At 35.2% G+C, this 21788-nt stretch overlaps 1 protein-coding gene across 2 annotated transcripts in view; it reads left to right on the forward strand.

Annotated features, from left to right (window-relative positions):
- The first annotated feature begins 540 nt into the window (after positions 1–540).
- The window catches only part of KCND2 (potassium voltage-gated channel subfamily D member 2), a 488170-nt gene continuing 466922 nt past the window's right edge, over positions 541–21788 (forward strand). For both annotated transcript variants that reach the window (XM_049641730.1, XM_049641731.1), the window contains exon 1: positions 541–1781. In XM_049641730.1, coding sequence (XP_049497687.1) covers positions 667–1781 — 1115 coding nt within the window. In that variant the 5' untranslated portion in view covers positions 541–666. The remainder of the gene's footprint in view (positions 1782–21788) is intronic.

Genomic DNA, 21788 nt, shown 5'->3' on the forward strand with positions numbered 1-21788 from the left:
CCCACCGTGCCCACCGCCACAGCACCTCCATCTCTGCAAATACGACCCGAGGAGTGGAGGCGGCCACCGGACTCCCAAAGAGATATGGGGCAGCGGCTGTGACCGCATCTCGGAAGCTACAACAACAGGTCGCCTTTCTGAGACTCCTTTGGCGGGAAGGGCCACTTGGAAAGGGGAGGTTTGGAAGAGCTGCAAGGGAAGGTGGTAGGGTTCTCGAATTCATCAGAAGAACACCACTGAATGACTGTCCCTCGTTTTCTCTGTCCTACACGACGCGTACTGGCCCTACATTATCCGGACTGTGTCAGGGGAGAAATCAGACACCTGTCTGAAGAAATTGCTGCGCCTAAAGTCACCTGTGTACTTATTCGTGCCAGGAGTGGCCTGGCCCAGCTGCTGGAAGAGATCTGGTGAGGTTCTGCTGGGTGTGATTGTAAGGACGTTGTATATATACACACATTTTTTCTTTTTACAAATCCCTGCGTTGGAGGGAAACTTACCTTTCCGAGAATTGTGACTTCACCAGGAGCCCCGCCTTGGAGTAGGAGTGATACCTCCAGACCGCAGCTCTCAGTATTGGGTTCGACGGCCGGAAGCGGGTGAGTGTGGCGACTGTGACCCGCTGTAGAAGCCTGATCGCCCTTCGTGCCTCCGCTTCGAGGAACCATGGCGGCGGGTGTGGCCGCGTGGCTGCCCTTTGCTAGGGCAGCAGCCATTGGCTGGATGCCCGTGGCCTCGGGGCCCATGCCGGCTCCCCCAAGGCAGGAGAGAAAAAGGACCCAAGATGCCCTGATTGTGCTCAATGTGAGTGGCACTCGTTTCCAGACGTGGCAGGACACCCTGGAACGCTACCCGGACACTCTGCTGGGCAGTTCGGAGAGGGACTTTTTCTACCACCCGGAAACTCAGCAGTACTTTTTTGACCGTGACCCAGACATCTTCCGCCATATCTTGAATTTCTACCGCACCGGGAAGCTGCACTACCCTCGCCATGAGTGCATCTCTGCGTATGATGAGGAACTGGCCTTCTTTGGCCTCATCCCGGAGATTATCGGGGACTGCTGTTACGAGGAGTACAAGGATCGCAGGCGGGAGAACGCGGAGCGTCTGCAGGACGACGCCGATACCGACAACACGGGAGAGAGCGCGCTGCCCACCATGACCGCCCGGCAGAGGGTGTGGCGGGCGTTTGAGAACCCCCACACCAGCACGATGGCCCTGGTGTTCTACTACGTGACAGGCTTCTTCATTGCCGTCTCAGTCATCGCTAACGTGGTAGAGACAGTGCCCTGCGGCTCTAGTCCCGGGCACATCAAAGAACTGCCTTGTGGGGAGCGGTATGCGGTGGCCTTCTTTTGCTTGGATACAGCCTGCGTCATGATCTTCACAGTTGAGTACTTGCTTCGCCTGGCCGCGGCACCCAGTCGTTACCGTTTTGTGCGTAGTGTCATGAGCATCATCGACGTGGTGGCCATCCTGCCTTACTACATTGGGCTGGTGATGACAGACAATGAGGATGTCAGCGGAGCCTTTGTCACGCTCCGGGTCTTCCGGGTCTTCCGGATCTTTAAGTTTTCCCGCCACTCTCAAGGCCTGCGCATCCTGGGGTACACTCTGAAGAGCTGTGCCTCAGAATTGGGCTTCTTGCTCTTCTCGCTCACCATGGCTATCATCATTTTTGCTACAGTCATGTTCTACGCAGAGAAGGGGTCTTCGGCCAGCAAGTTCACCAGCATCCCTGCTGCCTTCTGGTATACCATCGTCACCATGACAACACTAGGGTAGGTGCCGTCAAGGGAAATGGGGTGGAGGTTGGATATCTGTGAGGTGACCGTGGACCCAATAAGGTTCTACAGTTCAGAGGAAATGCTTTTTTCTCTTTTCTAAGTGGGTTTAGGAAAGCATTATCCAAGTGGCTCTGAGTAACTCCTTATCCACGAAATGGGTATGATACAGAGATTGAAGTCATTTAGGGATTTGCTGGCCGGTGTTGAGTATGGATGCCTGAAGGTGACAAACACACAAAGAAATTTTAGAATTCCTGAATATAGGGAAGGATAATATTATATATATATCAATACATAAAGATATGACAGTGAAAAACACAAAATTGGTGCCCAGTAAAGGTATGAATATGCATAATATGTATTGAAGTGCCTAGAGAGAGTTCCAGTGTATTCAAATGAAAAGTTTTCATGTATATTTGAAGTATTATTTTCATATAAATAGATACTTGTGGCATGCATTTTCCTCCTAAGAACCATAATTCTTATTTTACAACATTATAAAACACAGATTATACGTATCATTACCCAAGGATTTTGTAATATGTATATACATATTCATATACATGCATTTTCATTTTGGATGATAGGTTATGCGGTTTTAGAATATCAGGGCTGAAACTGATCAACCCTACAAAATGAAGTAGAATGATATTTGCAACATATCTTACACTATAAGTTCATAGTTTTAGAAAAAAGTCAGTAACTATCACTCACACAGTTTTTAGAAACTACAGATCCCATCAGGCAATGGGCCTATGACCATTAAATATACTTAGAAGGTAGAACACTATCTGGTGAGATTGATGGTCATCAGGGGCTGATTGTATTATAGAATTTTGTGCATTGTAATTTCCTTCTAGAATTCTTCTGTGTGTTCTTTTATTTGGGGATAATGGTGTTTTGCAACCCAATGGGCATATTCCAAATTAATGTGTTTTTTTTTTTTAATAAATATGAAGCTAGAATTAAGGTTTCTTTAGATGGTACAAAAAAGGAAAAGTATGAAATGATTAATGTTAATCAAGCTGCAGAAAAGTAGCAGAATTTACATATTATAGGATCTAATAAAATAAAATGGTGTCTTTTACTTTTATGAGTTCTTAGGTAAGCCAAGTAGTGAGTGATGTTAGTGCCCTTTCTTCAGCTTTTCTTTGCTGCTTTTCTTGCATAGTTAATCAGTTCAATAAGGCTTTGGTAATGGCTGTAGGAAAAAAGTTATTCCCAAGGCTGCTTTTTTAAGTTTTGTGTCTGGCTAATCTAATTGTCTTCTTTAAATGACCATGTGGTTAAAGTCAACTTAATTTTATTAGCCATATTGTGTTCAGCAGAAAGTCTCATGTTGTCATATGGCCAGCTAATGGAATATCGTATATGTGAAGAATTTCTGGTGAAGTTAATTAAGAATTTATACTAAGCTGAAATACCATAGTATGATTTTGATTTTGTCTCACGTATTTTTTAAGACCTACTGGTGCACTAGAAAAATGAATCAGTGAAAATCCATATCCTACTGCTTCTATGTGCTTTTTATCGTGTCGGTAGTTTTGTGACAAATTTTGAAGGTGATAACAGAATACCTTAGCAGTGAAGGTGCTTATTTCTTATCAAAGAGAATTATATATATGTGTGTGGTTTGGGGGCTTATTGTCTTTTTATCATTTGAAATCTTTGTTAAGGACAATTGGATAGTGCAAATCACTATCAGGACGTCAAATCAGAAATGTGTATGAATAAAAAGAGAATTCTGTTTTAAGAGGAAATAAAAGAAACATTAAAAGGTTACATATATATATATATATATACACACACACATATATATATACATGTATATGCATTTACATATAAAACTTGGTGTCTATGGTAGTGTTTTTCATGAAGAATCAGTGAATCATTTTAATACCATATACTGTCTATATGGTTGAATATAGGTATTATTATAATGAATATTGATGAGATGCTAATTTCATCTGGCTATAAGTTCTAGACATGAGAAGTTACTATTATTTTAAAATTTGTTTCCCGAAATGACTTTTTTTTGAAGTTTATTTTTATTAAATTCAGGGAAAAAAAGAGGAAGTTTTAAATACTTATAAGCATATTTTTGAAATCATTTAAGAAACTGAATCATAATGCCTGAGTCAAATCTATGACATGGATTTATTAGTTCATATGTTCTGTATGTAAGTAGATTAGAAGAATTAATTATATATACTTTCTCAAAACTTGGAAACAAAATGGAAGTTACTTTTAAGACGTAAGTTTCACTGAAGTTGAAAATTTTAATTTTCAAGAAATTAAGTTAATTAATGATCCTGATGAAATATAGCAGTCATACTTTTAAGATGTAGAAATGTGGATGCAATCAAAATACAATCCATGTATTGAAAAATGTATATGAACATTTAAGAAAGTATATGCTTTATGATATAGAAAGTTTCTTAGAAAGATGTCTTCAGTTTCCTCATCAAAACATATTTATAATGTATTTTATTTTCCTGGAGAAATAGATTTTGTTTTAAATCCTGCCTGTTTGGTGTCTTTGGTTGCACTGTGATTCAACAGCTTTATTTAAGAACAGAAAATATTCAGCAAAAGCCATTGTCTGAATTTATTTTTTCACTCTAGTTTTATACTTACAGGCTGAAGTGTTAGGTATAAACTTTCTGGAAAATATGCAATAGTCTGAGTTAAGATCAAGCTGTGTCTGATAGATGACCAAGAATTTCCCCGTACATTTTCTGAACTCTTTTTACTTGGCTGTTATTTTTGATGGAGCTAATATTCATCAATTAATGATAATAGAAGTGAAAACGGAATCCTAAACAGTGGTTATCGAAAACCTAGCTCATATAAACATTATCTATATGAGAAGTAAAGGCAAGACCTTTGTAATTTAGGACTGACAGAATTATCTACTTCTCGGGTCCTTTGAAACAATTTCAGTTCGGTTTTGGGCTGAAGAAATGAGTGGGTCTGTCTTACAACTGTTGTGTGTTCATCGAATCATTCATTCTTATGCTCCCTGAAATCTCAAATATATCACTATACCATAACTTAACCATGCTTTTATATAACCAATTATTTGCTGCTAAAATTAATGCTTTGAAGTGTAATTTTAAGCCTACCCATTTCCTATTAAAGTAAGAAACCTTAAAAGCACAATTTAAAAAAATCAGTGAAAGAAAGAGTATCAGAAAGAATTTTTAGAAAAGTGTTTAGATTGAGTGGTCAAGTGTATCTGTTTTTTCACTTCATCTTTTCCTTCGGAGCATATTCATAGGCCTTCACTGGCCCTCAGTGCCCTTTTACTCCCCCCACCTCCCTCCTTTCCATAACGTAAACTCTAATTGCTGCCTTAAACAGCCTTGGGAGAAAAAGAACCTGGAACTCCTCTTTTGTCCTAATGACCCTTGGCAGATAGCATGCAGTAGTGGTGTTTCTTCCAGGTGGTAGTACTCAAATGGTACCAAGTTTAGGAAATTTTCAAATGTTTATCAGTGATCAAAAAAGATTTTGTAAAAACAATATTTAACAAGGTCCAGCATCAGTTTACCATTTATCGTACCTCAGGTTTGTGACTTGTGAGTTAGAAGTGGTACCAGGTGGCACATTAAATAATCTGAGGAGCTTGTATGGTAGCAACACCTGCATTTTTGGTCACGATCACTAACCACTTAGACCCTTGTTTTTAAACAGATTGTGGGGCACCTGGGTGGCTCAGTCAGTTAAACGTGTGACTTGATTTTAGCTCAGGGTATGATCTCAGCGAGATCCAGCCCCGCGTTGGGGGAGGCTGCTTGGGATTCTCTTTCTCCCTCTCTCCTCCTGCCCTCCCCCTGCGTGTGCACGCGTTCTCTCGCTCGCTCTCTCTCAAATAATAAATACATTTAATAAAAAAAAAAAACATTGTATTACTCATGACATAAAACTTAAGAACTTGAGAAATTTCTTATTTCTTAATTTCTGTGGTCCACCACTTCTTTAATTTTAAAACAAAGTTGCTTTTATCAAAGTTTTCACTTGGGAAAGAAAGCTACTACATGGCATTTCTGTAAAGTTTTTGTTTAACATGCAGCTTTATGATTTTAACTACAGAAATTATATTCTGATTTCTGAACCAATCTGGGAAAACAAGAAGGGTGCTGTCATCAGAGACAAATATGGTAGAATTACATCTGTGCTCCCAGAAAACTTAGTGTAGTTGTCCATTTATAACTCTAAAAAAACTAGCACTATAATATTTCAATTTTAATAGGTTTACTAAATTGCTGTTTTGTGAAACAAAGAAGCAAAATAGTTTTTTTCACTGCAGTTTTCCTAACACTGTGTCAGTATCTGTGTATCCTTTTTTTGGAGTGGCATGATTGGAGAGGGATTATATATAGAAATATGCCACATATGTTATACTTTATGTGCATACAAATGTGTTATATATGTCAAATACAATATATAAATGTATTAAAGTATTACATTTTATATATCATATAATATAGAACATATACCTTACATAACACATATATGTTGTTAAGTATACATGATTAAAAAGAAGGGGCTTTTAAATATTTTCCTGCTAGCCATCACTATCCTGACTACATAGCTTTGGGGAATGTTGGGAGTATATCTTGCAGAATCATTTAAATAAATAGAAACTTTTCATTTACGCAGTTATTACTAAAAATGGGTAGAATTATTTTCCCCTGCACCAGCTTCTGCCCAAAATATTGCTAGCATGTTAATCAAATACATCTTTACAAGGTGGGAAGTACCAAATATTTCTCTTTCAGATGAAAGAGCCATACTATGAGTAACATCCATTTTTATTTTAGCATACCATGATATATATTTTTATTAAATTCTTTATAGAGTGTGTTAATTGTTGGGAGTTGAAAATGAACTTTTAAAGAAATGTAGACATGTAATATGTATTCTTCTTTTAGCATTAAGGTAACCAAACTTTAACTGTCTTTATTTTGTTTTAGTCATCATTTAAATATAGACAGTATTTGACATGACATACAGATGTATCTTTTAAACGTGTGTATTTACCTAGCATTTTTCCTTTTCTTTTTTACAAGTATTTACTTGGTTGCCAAACAGAGGTATGTCAGGAAGAGATAATATGTGTTCTATCAGCACAGCATAACTGGAGTGGGATTGTGTTCTAATTTTCAGTGGGTCTGTTATGATATGGATACTTTTTATCCTTTCAGGATTTCCCTTTAGACTACAGATTAGCTTGGTCTTATTTTATTTGTAGAGTTACTTCATTTAATTCTGATGTCATGTCCCAATACTCATCTTTGAAAATGAGTTAATGAACTTCAAATGTCTTATTACCTAATTTCTAAACTTCTGGTGGAAAGAAACTTAGCTGTTACTCATTTACAGTCCATCATTTTCTACATGTAAGACTTTTGGGGGCTTACTGATAGTTACACAATTAGCAGCAGCATTTTTGTTATTTCATTTTTCACTCTTTTTTTTTTTTCCTCTCAAGACCATAAAACATTATCTAGGAATATGTAATAATAGCTATCTGGAGATTACTGCTGATACTACAGAGTAAGAAAAGGAATAAACTTTCTCTCTATTTCTCTGCTAGTTCTGCTCTCTGTGACTCACAGTACATTTCTCAGCATCACTGTTAGTCCTGCATTTATTTACATAGTACTGGGTTTTAGCATGATGGTGCCCAGTTGACATAACAAAACCATGTGTTCCTGTTCAGTGAACTCTTAGGCTATTTGGAAGCAAACTATATGGTGGTAAGTATTTTACCTGGCCTAATAAAGAAGAAAATAAATCAATTATTTTGCTTGAATTACCTAAAAAGAGTTGGCCTGCAAGTTGTTAAAACTATACAATTTAACTTCTATTTCATTGAAAGAGCAGGAATGGTAAAAAGAATATTCACTGAGAAGGAAGTATTATTTATCCTTCAGAGCTATAATAATGATTTTACTCCCCCCCCCCATTCTCCATATGTCTTATACTGTTTTCTGATTATGTGTGTGTGTGTGTGTGTGTGTGTGTGTGTGTGTGTATCACCATTGTTCTACCACTGGCTTCAGCAGCTAGTTTTGGCAATGTGGGATATAGTGTGGTATTGAAAAGAAACCCAGTACTGCAATAGCATCTCCACATTTCTGTGCACATTGACACTGCTTCTTGCTTCAGTAGATTCCATCGGAATTTTTACCCTTTAGTTTTCTCCTTTGAGAACCAGTCTTTACAGTGATTTTCTCCATGAAGCCTTCTCGACCTCCCATGCCTATACCATCTATAGTTGGAATTACATTTGACATTAGTAATGTTATTTTATATATGTTACAGTTCTACTTCTTGCCTTCCTAACCAGATTGAAAGGCTTTTAGTATGGGGCCATACCTTTTGGGGACTTATTACCTATTAGTGCAGTGTCTAAATGTAGAAAAATCTACATTAAGGCTTTGCAAAATCATGGTGTGAGGTGATACCTGCACACCATGGAGAGCTCCTTCGTTTTGGAACAGTGCCATCTTGACATCAGCCATCATCTACTAATGTAATCTTTCGCTTTGTTCAATGTTAGGGAAAACTGGAATTTATTATTTGAACATTTTGTCTTTGTACTACAATCTGCCTTTTTTATTTTTCTTTTTGGACTTGGGAGGGCTATGAGACTCTTCCACTCTTTGATCTGTAACTGATTTTCTTCAAAAGTTAGAATTAATGGCTGTCGATGGTTATTTCCTTAATCAGTGTGCTTTCTGGTGAAGGCTGGTAAATTGAAAATCCTCTGGGAAGCATATGGAGATATCTTATAATGCAAATGAATCAGCACAGAAATGTACTTACTGCCTTCTCTTTCAACCTCAGTTCCCCCAGTAAACATGAGCTGGCCCTTTTTTTTCTTTATCTAAGCCCACTCATTAATGCATAAAATGGAAATGTTTAAAAATAGTGAAGTGTTATTTATAAATGACATACACAATACACGATAAATGTAGTCTATCAGAGAGAAGTTCCTATTTGAAGCGGTTAAAAGGCAGGTATGTAAAATGTACACATATATGTGGATCCACATTCTGGCATGGTGGGCTGCATTTTGCATTGGGAATTTTGACATGTCTGTTATGTAAAGAAGATCTGAATTATAAAAAGTGTGGGGAGAATAGGCAGTGAATTATCAGAAGTCACTAATGAGAAAAAATAACATTGAAAGAGTAGGATGACTGTTGAAATAATGTCAAATAGAATGGGAAGGTTTTGTTCTAAAAAGTGAAAGGTCTTGTCTTTTTGCTCTCATGTGGGCATGATTCTGCCATCTTCCTCATTCCCTTTGCTTTTAAGAATAACAATAATAGTGCTTTTGGAAACCCAAAGTTTTACCAGTAGCATATCTCTCAGGAAATCAAAATATGACTCATAGAGTTGGTTTCAATTTAATAGACTTTTGTTGATCACTTACTACTTGTCACTGGCCACAGCAGTAAACATAACTGCCAATTTCCTAACCTTAAGAATTGTGTTTTCTAGTGACAAAGGCAGAAAGAAAACCACACCAAGTACTGGTGGGTGCTACAAATAAAATAAGCATGGGGTAAGAAATGTATTGTTCTGGATAAGAGACAAAGACCTTTGTAAAGGGAATATTTGAGACACAGACCTTTGTAAAGGGAATGGCTAACTGGAAGGATGGAGTGAGTTCTGTGAATATCTGGATAAAGAGCTTTTGGTGAAGAGAGGCAGTAAGTAAAAAGACCTCAAGGAGGGAGGAGACTTGTTGTATTCCACCTAAGGCCACGGTAATTAAAACAAAGGGAAGGAGGGGCTTGGTAGCAAAGGCTGTCTGAAAAGTAGTGGGGACAAGATAGCTCAGGACATTGTAGACCATAGTAAAGACTTCTGGTTTTATTCAAGACATAATGGGGACACATTAGAGAACTATGAGCATGGTAAAGATAGGATATGATTTTTGTATTAAAATGTGCACAAGCTCCGAAACATTTAACATTTTTTTAAGTGGTCATTTTAACATTAATTTCTTCACATGTATAAATCCTCATCCTTAGTTAGACTCATTATACTTACCTTAAGTTAAAATTTATATCCAGTTACTCATGAGATTTTCCAGAAAAAATGCAGTATTTTATAAGAATGCATGATTAAAGTATTCCCAACAGACAAAAATAAAACTAGTTCAAATGAGAAAATGAATTCCACACTTGAGCTGAAAGGACAAAAGTGTTTCTCAATAGATGTGGAGCTATCTAGGAAGTGACTAGGGATTATTATTTATTTTGAATATAGATTTTCCGGCTTACAGTTATCAGTTCTAATGTTAATTTTCAAGAATATCATATCTGCATTGATACTACAAGAATATTTCCATTTCTTTTTTTCTCACTTTGCGGTAGGTACATGTGTTGTCCATGTTCAGGGGTTTTGTTGTGAGTTTGAAAGAAAAAATAGTTTACATGTCTTAAAAATTGCCAGAGGATATGTATTTTTAAGCCCAAATCAAATTGGAACCATGCATGTAGCAGATGTGTATACGTAATGAAACTTAATAGAGTTTCAGTGCTTTGGTAAGAATCACCATGCTGGAGATAAAGCATAATCATGGAGAGAACTTGGGTTTGGAAGAACAAGAGTTGGATTGCCAACATAAAAATTAAAAAAAAAAAAAAGTGTGTTTCCTAGACAAGCAACTTATGGAAATAGTACCTGACTCTAAGGGCATTCAACATGCCATCTCACTGTGGCATTCTGCTTCCATTAAAACATCTGTCCTACACATCATTCTGCATCCCGACCAGTACTTCTATCTGGAGACTTGACTTCGGAGGGTTGTAAGCTGGGATTCATGAGGGTCATAACAAAGGAAAAAGTACTGGTATTCCCTGTTCTTTGCACGTGAAGTTGATAATGACAATTACATTGTCAAACTACTAGACTTTTTTTTTTTTTTTTTTGAATGGGGAGCTAGTTTGTTTTCATCTCATTGTGGAAGTTGGAACTATTATAACCCTACACCATTCTAATACATTTTGGAAAAGGGAAATCCTTATGCATATTGTTTTAGATCACACTGTGGAACTTTTGTTTCCAATTCTTCTCAAATGTGGTGTTTGGGAATGAAAAGCAAACACATGTATTTGTATTCTTCTTAACTTAGATCAACTTAGTAATTCACATTGGGCACTACTGGATCAGAAAAGAATGTATCTTATGGATTTCACTAATATTTGATTTTTTGTTTCAGTCTAAAGGTATTAAAATCATGGAATTTTGATTTGCAAGGATCTTTAGAAATCATCTTGTGGAAACTTATCAATTTATGCTTGGAAAATGCTAGGAAACAAAATCACAGAGCTAGTTAGTGGAAAAACAAAGCTTGATTTCTGGGGGATCTTTTGAAGTCTAATGCTCTTTAGAGCACAATTCACTGGAAGTCTTTTTTTCTCCATATTTCTTTCTTTATTGTATAACCTATTTTCATCATTAAACAAAATAAAGTAGTAAAACTAGTGCACATACACGTATATATGACTAGGTCGTAGTCCTCCTTTTATATATATATATATATATATATTTTTTTTTTATATATATATTTATATATATATATATATCCCCATTAGACAATAAGTTATATAAAGTTATATATATATATATATATATATATCCCCATTAGACAATAAATTATATACATAAAACTTATTGTCTAATGGAGACTTTGAGCTAGTAATGCAGATTAATAAATTCATACAATCTTATCCTGTCATTTTTCCCTAGGTCATCTGCTACTTATTAAATCTTGTTCAAACTAAAGAGAATTACTTATTAAATTGAAGTTTCAACTCTGAATTTTATTTTATTATTTATTTATTTAAAATGTTTATTTGTTTGTTTTGAAAGAGAGAGAGGACACACACGTCAGGGAGGGGCAGAGAGACAAAGCGAAAGAGAATCCCAAGCAGGCTCCGTGCTGTCAGTGCAGGGCTTGATGTGGGGTTCGAACTAAGGAGCCATGAGTTCATGATCCGAACCCAGATCAAGAGTCAGACACAACCAACGGAGCCACCTAGGCACCCCTCAACTCTGAGTTTTAGACAATTATCTAAAGCTATGATTTGTTAATTTTATTATCAGCGGTGTTGAAAGCAGGGTGTGAAATCAGTGTCAAATCATTTGTCTGAAAAGTTGCAATTCAAATTTTGGAATATCAGATGTGTTCCTAATTTGATCCCAAAAGATCATGTTATGTTTTCTTCATTAAATGAAAAGACATGTTAAGGTTCAAATGAAAGAATATCTTAAAATATTTTTCATTTAAACACCATAATAAAGAATATATTTTGAGGAGATTGTCTCAAGCTTGCTTCAATAATACATTTCCAATTTGAAAAACATATAAAATGTCATTTTTATATACATTTATATGTCATTTTTATATCCCTGGAATTACTATAGGGAAAACAATTCCTTCTTTAATTCCTTTGAATTTTTGAACAAGTTAATATTCTGAAAAAATTAGGTAATAAGCAGATACCTCCAGTACTTTAGGAGAAATCTTCAAGATGAAGCCTAATTGATAAATCATAAGAAAATACCTTACATTTCAATAGAGTGTATTTAAAAGAGCTAAGCCTTTGATACTGTGAGCTTAAAGAGGTAAACCAAGTTGCTTTTGTTTAATTCCACATACATAGAATTTAATTAATTATTATCCTTTTTCATAATACACTTCTATCATTGATTCATTCATAGTCCTCTATCATTTTATTTAATACATTTTAGTAAGGTAATATGGACAAGTGAACTTATCCCCAAACTAAAGCTATATCATTGGTATTGACTTACAGTGGTTGCTAACCATTAGCACCTCTTTTTCCGTTGTGTCCCGCTGTCTTTCTCTGCTGGAGATAACCATCATCCTGTATCCTATATTTATCATTCTTAAAATGATACTTTTAATTGGGAGATTTGGGGCGCCTGGGTGGCTCAGTCGGTTAAACGTCTGACTTCAGCTCAGGTCACGATCTCGCGGTCTGGAGCCCGCGTCGGGCTCTGGGCTGATGGCTCAGAGCCTGGAGCCTGCTTCCGATTCTGTGTCTCCCTCTCTCTCTGCCCCTCCCCCGTTCATGCTCTGTCTCTCTCTGTCTCAAAAATAAATAAAACGTTAAAAAAAAATTTAATTGGGAGATTTTGTTAACCTTATGAAAGTATATCATGGTGTACACAGCCTTTTGGGCTCTTTCATGTAATACATCATCAAGGTTTCTATGCATTGTAATTTATTTTTTGGCTGCTACATAATATCTCATTCCATTATGTGATTATTCTACAGTTTATTCAGCCACTCTCTTGATGATGACTTTCAAGTTGGTTCTATATTTTTTTTGAAGAGTGCTTATATGCAAATTGTTGGCATGTGCAAATGTCTCTCTTGCATATATAACCTGGAATGAAATTGGTGGGTCATAGGTGTGAATGTTCCACTTTGGAGATATAGCCAGTTTTCCCAAAGTTGCTTCCATTAGCTGAAAATAAATACAGAGAATTTCAAAAAAGATTTCTATGAGGCAGTGGGATGTAATGGGAAGAGGAAGTGCATATGGTTAGATATAAGTCACTGTGAAGAAATTAAGAATGGTTTTTATATTGGCACTATTTTTACCTTGATCTCTTTGAAATGAGAAGGTAATATAATTGTAGCAATCCTAACTTGTACTGTATTTAACTCCATGGTTTGTACTTGGATTTTTCTTTTTCTTTCAACCCAAAAAGATTTACTTTGGTCAACACTGCATTTATAGTTTCACAAGGTGAAATAATTTGGTTAACTTCAACTTTGTGTTTGAACTCAAGGCCAATATTATGAAAACATCAGACCTGAAAATATCTTACAAAGCTTGGTTTATTACTCTTTCATCTGAAATTAAGAATGAGGATTGAAATTGATATTCAGTTGGTTTTCTGACACTTTATAGCATCTTATAAAATGTTACATATAACTTTCTACAAGTGTGTACAATCAAGAAACTATTCACATCTCTCCATTGATATTGTCTAATTTATCACAATATTACTGCAGTTAGAAAAAATTGTGCTAATTTCAAGGCATCTCATAGACATTTAGAAGGAGATACATTACTGTGAAACAGGATGTATGAATAAATGTCAAGAGGAAATTACCTCCATTTCAGGAAATTCTTAATTATGGAAATTAAAATGAGTATTATTTCCAGTTCTTCATGGATGACCTTGCATTTTTTTGTTTGCGATAGAAGGCAAGTGTTTTGAAAATGCATAGATAACTTACAGTGTATATATGTTGATCCATTTATTTTTAAAAATATAGTATTTGTGCTTTTGGCTTTAAAAATTACATGAAGTTGATATAAAATGTCAGAAGATAATAGTAAATATTCTCATAAAAAAGAAAAGAATGTAATTTACAAAATGGCTATAAACTCTTTTCTATGGAAAAAGGCACTTTATTCAGGATTGGCATGGTTTTAGAGCAGTAAAAACTAAAGTGCCTATTGATTTCACAGAGAACTTTATTATTTTCATGTGAAGGGCCCAAATACCTTCATACTCACCTAAATGAAAAGTAAGATTATTTTATTTCAAAATTAAACAGAGTTGGTTTTTAGTCAGGTAGCAAATTTTAGCAATGTGTTCTGAAATATACTAATTGAAGCCAAACATTGAATAAACTAAAAAGTCACTTCACATAAATCACATTATTTTACTTCTGTCTCTTCATTATTTTCCACAATTCGACAGTGTCCAGTTACTGGATCTATATTTGTTATTTTAAATATTACTAAAAAATGTGTTAATGTATAATATATACTCAGATATACTTTTTTTTCAGATATACTTTTTAAAGGCACAAACATACGTGATTACAAAATGTATGAATATGTAAATAAATATTACATACACGTACATAAGTTGATACACACATACTCTTTCCTTTTATTTTTCTGGGAGGACACAAAATGAATTATTGGTGATAATACTTTTATGAAGCGGGGGAACAATTTTATACTTCATTTTGTAACTTTTTGTATTTTTTTTCTTTCCAATAGCCTGCAGAACTTCTGTTGGAAAAAGACTCTCTGGTGACATTTGAGGCCTTTCCCTTCATATATTTTCTATATAAAAATCTTACCAGATGTTACTTAAAATTAGGTCTCTTCTCCTACAATAACCCTTTTGATGATTCACGCAAGAAGGTCTTAAATATAGATGGTAATATATTAGAAATGGCCTGGATTTAAATACAAGCTCCATGATATTGGTTAAATTACTTAAATTCTGTTTACTTGAGATTCCCTATTTTTAAAAATAGATTAGCAATACCTATCTCATAGGACGTCAATGGAAATTAAATGTAAATATGCAAACTTCTTAGAACAGTACCTTCTACATAGGTTCTATATGAAGGATTACTATTACATTGTTATTATTAAATACATGATATTAATAATATTAAATGTAGTACTTTTTTTTTTCTTTTTGCATAAGACAAAGTAGTAAGGGAGTAGGAAGAAACTTTGGGAGGTGATGGATATGTCTGTGGCCTTGATGGTGGTGATAGTTTCATGGGTGTATAATTATCCCCAAACTCCTCAAATTGTAGACATTAGGTATGTACAGCTTGGAAGGAAGGAAGGAAAGAAGGAAGGAAGAGAGGGAGGAAACTAAGAATAGAAGGGAAAAAAGTTCCTAGTGGATCACTCAATGGACAATTAGGCAGGAGAAGATTTTTGAAAATGAAGAGATACTGATTGAACATACACCTTAAGTGAAGAGGTATTTCCTATTTAGAAACTGGAATTCTGAGTCATCCTATAAAACTTTTTGTTGCTGTTGAAAATTCAATAGTTAATGAGTTTGGGTTACCAAATGATAAAAATTTTACATCTCTGGCAAACTTGTTTTAAAATTATATGCTTAATCATTCCTTTATTATTTTTTTATATCTGCCAATTTTCAGAGAGGGTATGCAACAATTTACTGTCAAATGAACTAAAAGATTAAATAAGTGCCAAGTATTAAAGATGAAGCGGAAATGATGGGGAAAAATAATTATGTTAAATAAAGCATTAGTGAGCATAAAATCAGCTCTGAATTTCCTGGCAGCCAAAGAAAAGAGGGAAAGTGTAGCATGTTTCACAGCTCTGTTTATCCAAGAAAAGAAAGTATCTTACTTTCTGATGAGGTTTTTTGTTTTTGTTTTTATTTTTTTAGAAGAGGTAGAGTCTAAGATAATCCAGTCATGTGGATCCTTGTAAGCTGGTTATTTACCAACCTAGTGAACAGTGTCTGCACCAATATTTTCACAAAATATTTAGAACTATTTTTGATTTGGCCTTTTTATGAAAAGTACATAATATTGTAAGGAGATAAAGGCATTTCCATAGGAAATATAAATGACATGATCAAAATGTATATAAATTCCACATAACAAGATTCATATGTAGAGTTCAGCAAATTTTGAGTGATGTTTCTTACTGTGGACCAAAGGCCACCAGAATTAGGATCAACTCAGTCACTTATTAAAAATGCATATTCTTCGCATTCACCTAAAACAAATCATCTCTGGAGATGGGAACCATGACAACTGCATTTTTGCTTCTCACATCAAATTTTAAGAACCACTGATCTGGAAGAATGTATCTTGAGCCTATCTCTACTGTTATCATCCTGGAATATTACTGACGTTGAGTTAGAATTTTCAAATAAGGTAAAAAAACAAACCATGTAAAATAATGTTCCAGACAAAGTAGCTAAAGTGATGGTTTTCAGTATTACTTAATAGACATATATAGAGAGAAACATAGATAGAAATTCAATAATCTTCAATATAGGTGATAAACTATTTTTTGCAAAAGCCCTGTTCTATTTTGTGCTAAGAAGTAAGGTTTCATGGATAATAACCATTAGTACTAGTATTCTGGAGAACAACTGGAATAAAGAAGACACTGCTTCCTTTGGGGAATTTAAAGTTGTAACCTTTTAAAGTTATTGATTTCTTAACTGGCAGGGATGAGTGGAGGCCCAAGTTAACTGACCAATTGATCATAATGAAAGTAAAGTATGTGGTGTCTTGGATCAGAGACTCAGAAGAAGGGAAGAGCTTATGAGGAACAAAACAACACCATTCATAAAGATAATCTAAATCTCATGAGATGAGAATTTTCTTCAGTTAAGTTCTTTTTTCTCCCTTTTTTTTCTCTTTTGCCTTATATATAACCATAAAGTTGATTTGCAAGGATTTTCTTTCCAAAGAGGATAATTTTTAATCACATGCTAAAAATTTCAACCTGGAGGGTCTAAAGATAGAAAATAGGGGCACCTGAGTGGCTTAGTGGGCTAAGCATCCAGCCCTTGATCATGATCTCAAAGTTGGTGAGTTCAAGCCCTGCTTGGCATTCCCACCCTGCCCCCATCCCCACCTGTGCATATTCTCTCTCTCTTTCTCACAGAATAAATAAATAAACATTTTTTAAAAAGATAGAAATCAAATTACTGGTGGATTCTTAGATCATAATGGAACATAAAGGGAGGTTTTATGTAAAAACCTACTGAATGGCTGATTTGATGTTGAGCTTTTTAATTGACTCTTCATGATGTTAGCCTGACCAAAACTACTTTCTGTTATTTCCTGATAGATCTAGGAAAGTATGCAATAAGCCTTTTCTCACACAACCTAGGTGCAGAGAGAACTACCTTGTGAAAGGCTGATTGAAGATTAATATGGCCAGGAATTGAAATTCACTTTTTGCCTTGGAGGATGCCATCTGATTAGCTATGGTTACAGGATTTCTGGTCATCATCATTCGTAAAAAGAAGAAAACTAGAGTCAAAAGTTGTAATTCAGTTATAAAGTTCTGATAAATATAATGTCATGCAAATTCAGATGTTGCTTAGTATTAAGGTAAGAAGGTCTGAGATGACATTTTGAAATTTTGGTTTGCAGTGAGATAATTTAGATGATGCATGTTTATCCCAAATCAGATAAATAGGAGGGAAAGTTACAATCCTTCTGTAATGCCTCTTCCTGAACAGAATATTCATGGAGACGGAGAGGGAAATGGAGAAAGATGTGTAAGGAGATAATCTGTTACAATGGAGCAAGGAAGGGGGCCCGTACTCTGTGGTAGACACCATATGTTTAGACACAAACAGTATTATTTTTCATACCATGCATCAACTGTCTCCCTTGCTTTACCACATTTTGATTCCTACTGGCAAGAGATAAATGAAAATATGCTAAATAATTACCCAATAAAATGGAAGACATGACACCAAAATTGGACTACTCTAGTAAAAACATGTTTAAGTTCAAACAGCTAGAAGTAACTTTTAAAAATCAGGCAAACCCTTTTAGCTAAAATAAAAAGCTAGAGCCAAACATAATAGAATATGTTCTGAGAAACAAGTGTGAATTTTGATATATGAAGTTCTTCTGGGAGAATATCAGAAAAGATTCAGCAGAAAATTAATGTCCCTGATCAGGTATCCCAGTAAAAGAACTTTATGCTTCTACCAAAGATTTGAGCCTTGAGCCACAAAATAAATAAGTTCTCTTATCTTCCTGCAGAAAAGATCAGTGGATTGGCCGACAGCACTAGCTGTCCCTTCCCTGCACCTCAGGCCAGACTTAAACATCAGCCAAATGCCACACATACCATGCTTGCAAGTTGTGACCTGCTAGTGGAATCTGGAATAATGGAAACAAATGCTTTGTTTTGTTTTCACTTTCAATCCAAGATACATTTTAGTTGGATCTATAATTCCCGTTCATCTGTATTTTAGTTAAGAGGAATTGGTTTTACTGAAGAGCTAGGCATAGCTTGCATCGCATTTCTGTTTATTTATAGTATCTCTAGGAGCCAAATAAGGAAAAAAAGAAATCCATGGATCTATAATGCTCTACCTGTAGACTTGTGTTTAAAGTGCCTCAATATGCCTGCTGACAAAAGTTCTCTCTTCGAAGAAGGTCAGACTTGAGCTGAATTCTCCCCCACAGGTTTATAACAATATCTAGAACATTGCTTTGTAGATCACAGATGCTGAATAAAGATTTATTTTATTTTTTTTTCTTTTTACTGTAGAGTTAAAAGTCCAATTCATCTTGGGAACTTACATCATTCATAATACAGTTGACCGTTGAAGCCCATGTGGGGTTTAGGGGTGCCGATGCCCCCCTCATGCACAGTTGAATATCTGCATATAACTTTTGACTCCTCTAAAACTTAACTACTACTAATAGCCTACTGTTGACTGAAAGCCTTACCAGTAACTTGAGCAGTCTATGAACACATGGACAGTCCGTGAACACATATTTTGTATGTTGTATGTATTATATACTATATTCTTATAATAAAGTAAGCTAGAGAAAAGAAAATGTTTTTAAGAAAATCATAAGGAAGAAAAAATGCATTTAAGATACTCTACTGTTTTTATCAAAGAAAATCCATGTGTAAGTGGACCTTCAAAGTTCAAAGCCATGTTGTTCAAGAGTCACCTGTACTTTCTAGCTACTTCTCTCTCAATTACACATCCTTGGACACAACAGTATCTGCATACAGAAGTAAAATTTCCACAAGTGCAAAGTCTTCAGCTCAAACATACATTTTAAAAAAATGATATGTGAAATAAACTATTAGAGTTTTGATACTTTTTTATTTTTTATTCATAGACACTTTTCAAAATATGCTAATTGGTTCCTCTATAAAACTGTTTTCCAAATCCTTATTCATTTTCCTTAACCATTAAAAGAAACCCCTAAATTTCTGTGCTGTTTCTTTCACCTCTATGCTGTTGGCTCATAGCTATACATATCTACCCTGGGCCATGCTTCTGAGCTTCAGACAATAATTTCCTGATTTATGCCGTCAGGAAATATTATGCCCTTAGTTTTTATGGACAATCAGCATAAGTAATGGCCATATAGAGAATATTTCTAAATCTAATGCAAAACCATTAGACATAGAGTATTGTCTAGCTGGCACATTACTCACTATCCCATATTATTAAGAACTATGAAAATATAAATATTAGAAGTTTTTCTTATATGCTAACTCTGTTAGAATTTGGATGTTTCCTGTGCGACTGATGAGAAAAATTCTCAGGCATGTCCAGGGTCACCAGTAATGGGTGCCATGACCAATTAGTGATGACAGTCATAGTAGGGGATAGAGGAGAGTTTCCTTACCTGACATAAGCAAAGTCTCAGTGGCAAAAAAAAATTAAGGGCATATTCTGGGCACAGTGTGTAGATTACTTTGGCACTAAAATGTCTGTTGAATGTTGACCGAACAAAAATTGGGGTCACTTGTCACTTTTTAAATCTTAATAAATTCTGCTCTGAGTGGATTTGAAAGTAATCATTATAACATAAATAATGATCTCTGCACTTAACAATTATATTTGTACTCGTATTTGTGCTTTCACCTTTCTAATGTGTTTTTACTTTCATACGTGATCAATAATTATCCATGGAATGCATGAAGTAATAAATTACAAATGTCTTTCTGAGCACATAAAAATTTGATTCATATTTATGAAATGGGAGAAATAATTTTAGCAGGAGGATGGAGAAGAGATTGACTTAGATGACATTTGAATCTTGTTTTATGGTCTTAACACTTGAGACCCCCAAATAATCTGTGACATGACAGATTTACCTACTTTACCTCACTATAATAAGGTTCTCTGTAACTATCTCTCACCGTCACCTTAAGATTTGTATTTAGTAATAATCTATGAAATTGATGTACATTAGGTGTTGCACACAGTCTAACATACCAGAACACTGTTGTTTAACAGAAACAAATGTGATGCCCAGAAACACAGAAAAACAAATGCACAGTCATATACAAACCTAGCAAGTAAACACAGAATCCAGATTTCATTTAACTCAACTTATTGACTGTTCCTATGTGCCAGAAAATATACTTGGCACTATGAAGAAACGATATAAGTATGAGAGAGTATGTTCTGTGCAAAGCTGGGATTTTAAATCCTGGCTCTTCTCACTGGCTGACTCTGCAGAGCCTGGAGGCAGTTTAAAAATATATTTGTGTTTGTATGATATAAAATGTGTGAGGAACTTTTTAATGCTCTGAAATGAGCGATCGTTTGCCTGAGTTGGAAGGAACAAAAGTCAGCCATCAATTCTTGTAGTGAAGTTAGAGTCCATGGAGCATATGAAATTGCCAGGATATTTGAACATGGTTTTTGTCCTTTCAGTACCTCCTTTCCTCCTTTTAGGCCCATCCTAGTAAATAGGAAAAAATGGCTAGGATGCATGTAAGCTTTTATTTTATCCTTTAATTATGAATTTTTATTTATTTTGTTTTTAAGTTTTTATTTAAATTCATGCATGTAAGCTAACTTTTGAGCTGATTACTATACCAGTTGTTTTTCTCTTATTTTTTGTTGGTTAAACATAATTGATATTTGCTTTTTTCCAAATAGTTTGAGAGCATCTATATCTACTGTAGTTTTAAATGATGCACAGCAAATGGATAAATGATGCAGTGTTACTATTGAGAATGTTATATTTGCTCTCTAATAGAAATATGTTGTTTCAGAGATAATTACATTGAAACACATGAAACAAGTCTTTATTGTAAATGTTCTAGGTATATTTTGGTTTTTGTTTGTTTTTTTAAGATTGTATTTTTACGGGCTCCTGGGTGGCTCAGTTGGTTAAGCATCCGACTCTTGATTTCGGCTCAGTTCATGGTCTCAAGGTTTGTTGAGATCAAGCCCCATGTGGGACTCTATGCTGACAGTGCCTGGCCTGCTTGGGATTCTTCCTCTCCCTCTCTCTCTGTCCCTCCCCCTCTTGCACATGCACTCTCTCTCTCTCTCTCTCTCTCTCTCTCTCAAAATAAACAAATAAACATTTAAAAAAAGATTTTATTTTTAAGTTATCTCTACACCTAATATGGGGCTCAAATTTACAACCCTGAGGTCAAGAGTCAC

The sequence above is a fragment of the Panthera uncia genome, chromosome A2, assembly GCF_023721935.1.
Source record: "Panthera uncia isolate 11264 chromosome A2, Puncia_PCG_1.0, whole genome shotgun sequence".
NCBI lineage: Eukaryota > Metazoa > Chordata > Mammalia > Carnivora > Felidae > Panthera > Panthera uncia.